Source organism: Mastigoproctus giganteus, chromosome 7, assembly GCF_048544385.1.
Source record: "Mastigoproctus giganteus isolate SK-2022 chromosome 7, ASM4854438v1, whole genome shotgun sequence".
Lineage (NCBI taxonomy): Eukaryota > Metazoa > Arthropoda > Arachnida > Uropygi > Thelyphonidae > Mastigoproctus > Mastigoproctus giganteus.
In genome coordinates, this window is record NC_143581.1 from 81,052,790 (window position 1) to 81,065,008 (window position 12,219).

Genomic DNA, 12,219 nt, shown 5'->3' on the forward strand with positions numbered 1-12,219 from the left:
GAGTCACTGGCTAAAGAAGCACTGCAGGATCATCTAGACAAGACTTCAGTTATAGTTCAGACACAGAATGGGTTTTTTAAGGGGAAGTCTTGTCTGACCAATTTGATTGGTTACTACATTGTAATCACAAAGGAATTGGATGCACAAAATAATTTTGATATCATACGCTTGGATTTTAGGAAAGCTTTGATACTGTTGCACATGGAAGATCACTGTAAAAGTTGGAGCAGTATGGCATTAAGGCAAGTTACTGCTATGGATAAAGGAATGGTTGAGTGGGAGAAGACAGAGAGTGGTAATCAATGGACATTGCTCTTTGTGGACTATTATTATTAGTGATTTCTCCCAGGAGTTTGTGTTGGTCCCATTGTTGTTTTTGGTATTTATCAATGATATTGATGAAGGTATATCATGCTTAATGTTCAAGTTTGCAGACAATAAGAAAGTTGGTAAGGTTGTTAATTACAGTAAGGATGGTACACTACTGCAACAGGATCTGGAAAAGTTGAGCAGATGGGCTGAGAGGTGGCAACTGAAGTTTAACATTGACAAATGCAAAGTTCTGCATATGGGCAGCAGTAAGCCCTGAATAACATACAAAGTGTGGGTACTACACTCAGGGTAGGGGAGAATAAAAAAGACCTTGGGTAATTGTGCAGTCGGATATGAAGATTTCTGAGTGGTCCAGACAAGCCGAAAGAGTAGGTCATGGTGTCTGTCGATGATATATTGGAATTTTTCTAACAGGGATAAGGAGATGATTATCCTTGTGTATAAGGCAATGGTCTGGCCATACCTTGGATACTGCATACAGGTCTGAAGCCTCAATTTAGGAAAGATATAGAGCTGCTGGAACAAATACAGAGAAGGGGAACAAGTTCTACATTGCTGAGTAGAACAAAGGGTTTCTGTTACCAAGGACTTAAGTTCTGCAAAATGCAGCATCTGCTGACTAGGCACCTGTGGGGTGATCTGATTCAGGTGTATAAGGCCTTGAATCGTTTGAGCATGCACAATGCTGATGGGAGTATTCTTCTTGCTCAGATTCTGCACCTGACGGGGCATAAATTCAAATTGAGGAAAGACAGGTGTAGAATATCTGTGCAGAAATTTGAGATTATCTAGTGTGTTGTTGATTCCTGGAACAAACTTCCATCTGTTGTTTGGGAAGGTGTCAGCTTAAATAAATTCTAGGCTGACAGATAAACTTTTGGAGTGAATGAATGGATGAAATGGGAAGTTTTTTTTTGCTGATGCTATATAAGCTTGCTTTTTTGCATCATATGCCTCTACTAATGCTAATTCTTATGCTAATCAGCATTGTATCATATGGTCACAATAAACAGCCAACTCAAACTGGTTGAAGCACTTATGTAACTCATAATTGAATTGTTGGTTGGTTTTCTAGTTCTTTTAAAAGCTCCTTGGTGCATTCACCACAACTTTTCATATTTTTCACACGGAACTAAATGTAATATTTTATCTGCACACGTGCATTTACTAGACTGAATTCTGGGTGGTGGTATCCATCTGAGAATAAGTAATATTAGTCTTCTCCTTAGGTGAAGCGTTATTTATTCGAAGTAGTGCAATATCATGGCAACTCGTTGTGAAGGTATTCACAATATGAGATATAACTTAAAACGATGCCGTTTTACTAATATTCTGATTTATTCAGATATAGCTATGTATTTCTGATGTGCTTGCACTATATTTATACATAGTCTAGACTGAATTCTTTCCATGTTGTATGGGCTATAAAATGCAAAATAATTGATGATAGACAGCCATATTAGGCTGTCTATCATCATGTTAGTCATAGGCAAACTAGTCATACAAAGGCAAATCTGAAATGAAGATGAGCTTATCCATCCACCATATATGTTTAATCAAACTAAATGCAACAAGGCATTATATTTTTAAGAGAATGAAATATCTATATAATATCAGTATAAATATACCATAGATAACTCCTCTTAAACGAAAAAACTACAATAGTAGTGTAAAAAGGGCATCATTTTATCTAATGCTGAATAAGTAATGCTTCTCTAAAAGAGAAGACTATTGTTACTTATTCTCAGTGGACACCACCACCCAGATGGCGCTGTTTCAAGGCTTGTTGGCCTCTCATCAGTGGGTGGGCAGGTACCATGGTATTGCAGACACGACAATTAGTTATCTATAGTGTATTTACACCGATATTATATAGATATTTTATACTCTTAAACATATGATGCCTTGTTGCATTTAGTTTGATTAAACATTATCATGTACACCTTTTGGCCTCTCTTATATTGTGGGATTATCTTCACAACTGGATTATCATGTCTTTAATATCAGGGTATCTGCCCACCCACTGATGATAGGCCAACAAGCCTTGAAACTGTGCTGTCTGGGCGATGGTTCCCACTGAGAATAAGTAACATTAGTCTTCTCTTTTAGTGAGGCATTTCTTATTTGAGGTAGTGCAATACATGGCAACTCATTGTGAAGGAGGTGCACAATGAGCATCATAAATATAGCATAATTTTATGAGATACATATAAAATGCTCTTTTTACCCTACTATTGTAGTTTTTTCTTTTAAGAGTTATCTATGGCATATTTACACAGATATAGATAACATATATGTATATTTATTCCTTTAGATTTCATACAAACAAATGATTATTTTAGTTTTTTTTTTTTTTTTTTTTTGAATTACAATCATAATTTTTTATTTTCAGGGATGACCAAATTCAACACTTAACACTTACGGTAGTATTTAAGATGTTGCCATCTTTATCTGTTGATAACCTTCTGTATGTTTTGCCAACAGTTGTGAAAATTCAGGATCATCCCAGTATTTCTTGCCGTAGTGTTATGTATGAAATATCAAAAGTAGCATATGACAAATATAGGTAAATTTATTCTTAATAAATTTTAACATTGTGGTTCAGTAAATCTTATAGCAACTAAGTAATTCCACAAAACATTATCCTTTTCTAAATGTGTTACACCTAGTAGATAAATTGCAGGTAATTATGATTATGTACGTATGTATCTTGCATAGGGTGGCACCTGGAACTGCAGTTCAACTCTGACATTGCAAGAACTCTGTGTACATATATAAAATGGAAAAAAAAAAAAAAAAAAAAAAAAGGCCAACATGTGAGTAGAATCTTTTGTGTAATGTTGTTTTATGTTTCTGTGTTGATTAGGTGGTGGGCCAACTTCTACTGTTCTAATGGCCCAAGGATGGATGTAAATCTTGCACTCACTGGAAGAAGTGCAATGCTGTGGTCAAGACTACCCAAGCCATAATCACCAATGGGGAGAGTACAATTAACTACAAACTAACAATTAAGTTACAACCAAGAATTAATCACAGCAAATGAGGAAGTGCAATCTCAAATTGTTTCTGTTGACAACAGGTCATTATAATTAATACAAATCAATTTTTCTAGATCATCAGACTTCTGTTCTTGTTTGCCTCTATTGTTATCCTGTTTTCTATTTGATGAAAGAGAAAACCCTCTTTCGTCTAGTGCAGTGGTTTCCAACCTTTTTTTAATAATGGCACCCCTAAGTAATTTATTTTATTTTGCGGCACCCCTATTCAATTTTTTGCCTGTTAGATCCAATTCTGTGTGTGTGTGTGTGTGTGTGTGTGTGTGTGTGTGTGTGTGTGTGTGTGTGTGTGTGTGTGTGTTATTAAAAAAATATATATGTTATATGATATTTATTACAATAATATAATTATAAAAATTACATTTCCTAATACAAATTATATATATATATACAGTATATAATTTTATTCTTTATATAGAGGTGCTAAGTAAACATCAATTATAGATCACCACAAAATTAAAAAGATACTGTTCACCTTTTTATAATGAAATAAAGATATAAATTAAAAAATAATAAGTTTCAGTAACTTAATGCCAAATTACATGACACCCCTGGAATGTTGCGGCACCCGGTTGAAAACCACTGGTCTAGTACTTGCTTAACCATTGATGTATATTTGCCTGCATCTAACTTATTACCATTATTATTTTTTTTTTTTTCTTTCAATGTCTGGTTTTCCACAAGGTTTTCTTTTTTTCCCTCATTTTTAATATTATTTTGTCTTTGCTTTCATTTTGTTAAATTCCATTGTTTTTTCTGAAAACTCCTGTTTCTAAAGATTCTGTTTTAAAATCATTTCATTTATTTCATACCAGTTCTTTGTCCCAAAACTTAAAATAGATTTAAAAACTGCATTATAAACAACTGTCACTACCATTTCCTTGTTGATTATTTTCTTTATCTAATTAATTGTTGTTACGGTTATAGATTTCCACCTCACTGAGTAGTAAATCAGTGAGATGGAAATTGATTGTAGGAAAACTAAGCCTGAAGGCCATAATTAGTTATATGCAAATTATTATATAGGCAATAATTGGTTACATGAAAAATCTGAGCCTAAAGGCATAATTGTTGTGTGCAAATTATTTTAAAGAAAACAGTGAGAGATTGCATTAAAACATCAATTTTTATTGTAAACTCAAAATTTGTAACTGTGCTTGTTGCAAAATGCAATGCTAAAACGTAGTTTATATGCTGGTTGTAGTTGAATTCTACAATCAGCTTCCACTTCAACATGCTCTCAATTTTAGCTTCATAATTTCCTTATTAGTTTTTCAAATTAGCAATAGCTTTGATAGTTCGAATAATTAATTTATCTGCTTTTACCATAGTGATTCTGTAAAGCTTTTGAAAGGTAAGAGAGCATCCTACAGGATGACGATTATTAGTGCTAAATGGTTACGAAATTCCAGATTAAAAGTATATTTAATAATCCAGAATATTTAACTTCTGATCCGAAATGTTTGCGCAAAGTGGGATAATTCCTCCAATCTGCAATTGCCATCCCCAAGCTACATTGTGGCCCGAACACACAACCGATCTTTATAGTTTCCACATCAAGTTCTTTAGCAATCATACTTAATTCACACTGGTTTTTTGGAGATTGGTGATATGCATACAGTGTGTGTTTTTTTTGTTTTTTTTTAATTATTGCCTGTATGCCATTAAAGTTTAGAACATTTTCTACACAGTGAAAGCCTCAATGGAGTTTCAAAATCTGCCAACATTTCATTTTTGTAAAGTTTATATAATATCTTAGTTGCCTCAATTCCCCCCCCCCACGTTGCTACTGTCACTAGTTCTTTGAATACTGTGCAAAATGTTGGAAACACTCAGATATTCAGCTACTGTAAACATACAGTAGCTGAATATCTGAGTGAGTGATCCACGCCTTCCAGTAAATTTCTCCATCTATGTTTACAGCCATGTAATCATAGATGGAGAAATTTACTGGAAGGCGTGGATCACTCACTTCTCCGAAAAACATATGCCTGTTTGTCGGAGTAAAGGGGAACCACAGCATAGGTTGATCAGGGACTATTCAACACAGGTTGACCATGCAGGTCAGCCTGTGTTGCAGGTCAACCTTCGCCTGCCTGGTCAACACAGGTTGACCAGGCAGGCGAAGTTTTTACGGCTCCTGAAATAGAGCAGTTTTTTTTTTTTTTTTTAACTTTTGCTGTTTTATTGACTTCAATTGGCATATTTATTTTCTAGAGTAGCTTTATATTCCAAGTTACAATACTTAGTTTAATTTTTAACTTCGATAGAGATTTTGTAAGTTATTACTTAGTATCGGTAAGGGTATCCAATCCATGTGTTTTACACGTTTTGTAGCTGCGGCGAATTCTAAGTTTTTAGCTATATTTAGCCACTTTATTGACTTAATTGTTATATTAAATTATTTTTTATAAATAACTTATAGATCTAGTCAAGATCCTTGGTTTATTCTGAATTTAGATAGTGAGATTTTGGAAGTTAATTAATACTTAGTGTCCATAGATTTACCGTTCGTAACTTGCCACCATTGTTATACAATACAACGTTATATCCCATATTAGATAGCGTTAGCTTAGTATAGTATTTTTTATTAATAAGAAAATTATATTATTTTCTATAAGTAGCTTATAGATCTAATCAACATCCTTGGTTTATTCTGAATTTAGATATAATGAGATTTTGGAAGTTAATTAATACTTAGTGTCCATAGATTTACCGTTCGTAACTTGCCACCATTGTTATACAATACAACGTTATATCCCATATTAGATAGCGTTAGCTTAGTATAGTATTTTTTATTAATAAGAAAATTATATTATTTTCTATAAGTAGCTTATAGATCTAATCAACATCCTTGGTTTATTCTGAATTTAGATATAATGAGATTTTGGAAGTTAATTAATACTTAGTGTCCATAGATTTACCGTTCGTAACTTGCTGCCATTGTTATACTGTACAACATTATATCCCGTACTAGATAGTGTTAGCTTAGTATAGTATATAGTATTATCGATTAATCGGTAAAATTTATTAATCTTGTTAAACTTCATTATCAGTTGAATTTTACATTGTCAACTAAATAACAACTTAGATTTTACAAACGTAACATTATTAATTAATACATAACTTGAAGTTATATAAAGAAACTCAGAGATAATACTCAATACTGCAAAAAAAAAAAAAAAAAAATACATATAGTGGTATAACTGCATTGGGTACTAAAATTGAATTTTATTGAAATTAAATCTAAATCATGACTCAGGCCAGAGCAGCAAAGCAAAAGACTCAAGTTAACAGGAGTACTGTGGCTCAGGGGAGAGCTGAGGGGGCAGTTACCCTCTGAATCACAGCCTTTTAAAATGCACTACTTCTTTGATGTTTGTGGAGCAATCAGGTATGGGACATGATATTGCCAAGGGTAATGTCTTTGTGTGTGCGCACGATGTAAGGAGTGTGAGGAAATCAGACGACAACTCAGCATTATTATGTGCCTATATGAGAGCTTGAAGGACAGGATGGATGCCCTCGAAGAATCTAAATTGAGGGGCCCATCAAGCGCTCAGCTGCCTACGTCAACGACAGAACTTGCACTTGAACATCACACAACACTGCGGCAATCCCCAAGGTAGAATGTGCTTATCCCACAGGAACTAGTAGTTGTCAGTGACTCTATTGTCAGGGAAACGGGGAACATATTGTGTAAAAAGGATAGATGGAACAGGACCAGGGTATGTCTGCCAGGGGCAAAGGTTGATGATGCGCAGATATCACCTTTTAAGGGCACAAAAGGTGATATTGTTGTACACGGCAGTAATGATATTAAGAGTAGGAGACCGGTGAAATTACTAAACAAGTACAGGTCACTGTTGAAAAAAAGCCATGAATTAGGGGGGGTTGAATTTGAAAGTGTCTGCGATTCTTCCCAGACACGATAGGAGGGAGTATATGATCAGTTCAGTCCTGGAGATATTGTGCAAGGCTCAAGGGGTAGAATTTTTCTCAGCCTGGTCTGTGCTTGTTAATAGGAGAGACTGATTCTACAGGGATGGGATACACTTAAATAGAATTGGTGCAAGATTATTGCTGAGATTATCGAGGCAGTGTTAGGTGGGTCAGAAAACTGCTAGATTGGGGGGATATATATGGACTAATAGATTAACAGTAGCCATAGGCAGAGGTAAAAGTGATTCTTGCACTGCTTCTGTTGGAATGAGCAGTAGCCTGTAAAACAAGATGCAGGGGATTTCAGAGACTGCTGGTAGTCATTGTGGTACAAGTAAACACATGGGTTGTGTTAGGGTAGCTAAGAATAGGAACAGGTGTATGTATACTTGTGTGTACACCAATGCTAGGAGTTTGGTAAATAAATTTGATGAATTTGAGGTGTTGGTCAAAACATCAAAGGCTAATATTGTTGGGATATCAGAGACATGGTGTCACACAGATATAAGGAATGCAGAACTGGAATTTGGGGAGTACAATGTGTACAGGAAGGATAGACCGGATAGGAAGGGAGGAGGGGTTATGCTGTTAGTTAAGAAACACGTAAAATTCAAAGAGGTACAGCCAGTCAACATCTCTGGACTGTGCGGTGTCGAGTCAGTTTGGTGTGACATAAGAACTGGGAAATCAAATTCAGAGTAGCAGGAGTGTGTTATAGGACTAATGACTCTGATGAGTATAATGAAAAACTGTACAGGGAAATAGAGTGGGCCAGTAAATCAGAGAGTCTTATAATGGGGGATTTTAATTTACCAGATATTGACTGGAATTTGTGGGTTCGTCACTCATACACTAGCAAAGCTTTTGTGGATTTATTGGATGATTGTTTTCTACATCAGCATGTTCGGGAGGCAAATAGAGGTAGTAATACTCGATGTGATTATCAGCAGCAGTTCTTCTTGCATTAAGAATTTGCATATAAAGGAACCACTAGGGGTTAGGGATCACAGTGTGCTGAAGTGGGATTTACTCAAAGAGGTAACTACTTGTAAAGGGAAGGGTTTTTTCTTTCATAAAGGCGACTACGGAGGTCTGAGACGTATTTAAATTCTATAAAGTGGGACCAACTGATGATGTTACCAAGAGCAAATTCAAAATGGGAAGCAATCAAATAATTAATCTTGGAAGCTACTAGGCTTTACATACCAACTAAGAAATATTGTTCAAGGTTTAGGCCTAATTGGATATCAAATGAACTAATGAGACATGTGGCAGAGAAGAAAAATGCATGGGATACATATAAATTAATGGGTGACATGGAAGCCTATGATAGATATAAGCTGGTCTGTAACAAAGTCGTAAAGGAGGTTAGGCAATCAAAGGCAGATTATGAGAAATCTTTGGCAAACGATGCAAAGAAAAACAGCAAAGAGTTCTTTACCTATGTAAACTCTAGAAGGAAGGGGATGAATCAGATTGGTCCACTGGATATCGATGATTCAATTGTTGATGATCCTGCTCAGGTGGCTAACAAACTAAATGCTTCTATTAGATAATGCTCCTGGACATCCTACGCATCTAGGTGATTTTAAATTCAAATGGGAGAGTCATATTTCTACCGCCAAACATGTCTTCACTCGTCCAACCTATGGATCAGGAAGTATAATATCGAATTTAAAAGCATATTATTTACTCACCACATTTGCTAACGCATTGTCTACAGTAGACGATGAGAAAAATTTTACGGTAAGAGACTTGGAAATCTTACAATATTTACCACGGCATCTTAAACATCAATAAGGCATGGGTGAAAATTACTAAAAGTTGTTTAAATGCCATATGGAAGAAAATATGCCCATGGCACATTAAAGGCTTCGAAGGATTTAGAAAAGACAAATCATATGAAGAGGTTACAGTTAAGATTGTAAAGGTTGCAGTGCTACTTCAGTTGGAGGTTGATGCCAAAGACATGGAGGAGTTAATAGAGTAAGAAGAGAAGGAATTATCTAACTAAGAACTTATTGACTTGCAGGCAGCGATAGTGAAAGAAGAAAATGCTGACAAAGCTCAAGATCAACCAAATGAGGAGTCGAGACGCTTCACCACCAGAGAGATGGCAATGGCAAGGTTTGAGAAGATGGATCCTGAAGGCGAGCGATTCTTAAAACTTAACAGAGGGGTGAATGATATGCTTGCTTGCTACAAAGAAATCTGTGATGAAAAGTAAAAAGCCACCGTCCAGTCATACCTTAATATGTTCTTTTGTAAGGTTGAGCGGCCGACCCCTTCTAAATCTCCACAGCCCTCAACCTCTGCAGTGGTGTACTTATCAGCTGAAGACGTTGATTCTAGCAATGATGCTCAAGCGGTAAAACTTACTGACGTTATGCCTGTCTCGTCTCTTTTTTTGTAATTTTACAATTGTGAAATTTTTTAAATTGCACGTTTCTGTAATTTTTTCTCTGCATGAGATAAAAAATTGAATAAATACAATAAATAATTCTATTTACAAGTTTGTCGAACCTTTCTTTTTTTGATTCAATGAATTCAGCAAGCACAGTTGTGAGTGCTGCACAAGCATGGCGGAATTTCTGACTCATGTAGCGTTCCGCGGAACACAACCCTTACGTAAGTTGGGGAGTTCCTGTATGAGGTTCTCAAAAGACAATATGTCAAGACCATCACTACTTGTGAAATCAAATTTTGGCTGAACTTGGTTACTGCCATTGACAATCGAGACCCATGGGATCTCAGTTTATCACATTATCACGAATAAATTCCATTTTCCTGCTGTTTATTTTTCCTTTCCTGCAAACTGTACTGAAATTCTAACCTGGAAGGACACCATTAACACTATCTTGGACACCCTGCTACCTTCTGATTACCCAGAGGATGACTTGACTATTCATCAACGAATAAGACTGCTCAACCACTCTTACACTACCACTTCTAAATCTGAGCCATTTGTGCAGCTGGAGGTGAACACAGCCATCCTAAAAATTAATAGCTAGTTTCCCATGCCTTGAACTTCATGAAGGCATCTTTACAGTGGTACCTCGGTATATGTTCACTTCGGAATAAGTCCAACTTGATATACATCCTGTTTGGTATATGACCTTTGTTTGGAATGCGACTCGCGTGCGTCAAATGAGTCACGACACCGTGCGCTACCCTTGTTTACCTCTCTCGAGACAAATCCATGTCTCAGAGATGCCAGATCTTACCCCCTCTCCAAAAACTGAATAAAAGCTGACCAAGGAGGGTTGCTAGCAAAGTACGCGTGCCCGTCCTCACTTGGCTTTCCGAATAAAACTGACCAAGGACGTATGTGCACGTGGTGCGCACTTACGTCCTCGATCGACTGAATTCGGTTTTTTGGAGAGGGGGGTAAGATCTGGCATTTCTGCCACGACTGCCCATGAGCGTCAGTACAACAGTTTCTACCATTCAGTGAACAACCCACGCTATAACTCTCTGTGAATTTTCACGTGATTTTGTGTTTTTTGCGGAAATTTTTTGTAAATTCATTAACCATGAGTTCTAAGAAAGTTAATGAGAAGAGCCAAGCAACGAAGAATACGGTTAGGATCACCATGGAGGTGAAAAAAGAGATTGTTGAAAAGTATGAAGGTGGCATCTGTATCTGGGACTTGGCTGCTGCATACCGTATGCCGAGAACGATGGTCAGATTTTTAGTAAACGTCAAACCTGGTGATCCTCAACCAGGTCCAAGTAGGGAAAAGAGACAGAAAAGAGAAAATTAAAGTTTGTTAAATTTTCATTTAACAGCGCCATCTTGCGATCTGTATCACGTTTCCTTGCATGGTACCTGTAATCCTCACCCCCGGCAGGGGAGGAGGAGTTCTGTCTCCCCTCGACCCCTGTATTTCATCTAATTGTTCTTATATTTATGTATTTTAGTATCAAGCAGTGTTTAAGTTATTTTATACAACCCCATCAATGTATAATATGCCAATAACAATAGGATTTTTTTTCATGAGAACGGATTAATCATTTTCCCTTTATTTCTTATGGGAAAAATTTGTTTGGTGTATACGTCCATCCGAATTGGTATAAGTCCAAGGATCTGGAACAGATTAACGACGTATACCGAGGTACCACTGTATTAAGCAATTTCACAAGCTCCGTCCAATGATTCTTCCAACCCTATCAACAAATATCTGAATAAAAGCACTTTTCCTGTTATCTGGAAGATAGCTCTTATTAAATTAATATGCATTTTCTCTATGAAGTCGGATTCAGTGTCTGCTTCTGCTGAATCTCCAGTCATATCAGGATTGGTAAAAATGATTTGGTTGCTACTGCAACCAATTCAGCAGACTTGTGAATAATCTTAATCTGTTAGTTCTCTATACATACTACAAGCAAATAGATATATTCTAAAAAAGATATATTCTCACTAGCAAGATTTGTGACATGGGTAGGTAACAAACAAATTATATCAGATTAAGACTATATGAACTATGGTAGTTTAGTTCAGGAATTGTAAAGAGAAAGTTTAACCTTTTTGATGAGGTTATATGCATAAATTTGGAGCAAGTGGATGGGTGAAATGAGAAGGGCTGTTTTTTTTTTTTTTTGGCTGATGCTATATAAGCTTGCTTTCTTGTATCATTTGCCTTTACTAATGATAATTTCTATTTCATTTCTTTGCACCCATTCTGTCCTTCCTAAAATGAAGCTCCAGACTCAAGATGTGGCCTAACCCATTGCCTTATACCAGCATTTCCCCAACTGTGTTCAGCAGAACACTAGTTCCATGAGTTGTGAACAAGTGTTCTGTGAAAAATCGTAATTAATAATTAAAAAAATATAAAAGAAAAGAAATAAATTTTGCGTATTTGTAGCGTACATCACTTTTGTATCA

The 12,219-nt window shown here is 36.1% G+C and overlaps 1 protein-coding gene across 1 annotated transcript in view; it reads left to right on the plus strand.

The window, feature by feature from the left end:
* Positions 1-12,219, plus strand: part of LOC150083027 (DNA-dependent protein kinase catalytic subunit-like) — a 164,091-nt gene that overhangs the window by 18,838 nt on the left and 133,034 nt on the right. Inside the window, exon 3 of the mRNA XM_090378360.1 lies at positions 2,726-2,899. Coding sequence (XP_090234486.1) covers positions 2,726-2,899 — 174 coding nt within the window. The remainder of the gene's footprint in view (positions 1-2,725; positions 2,900-12,219) is intronic.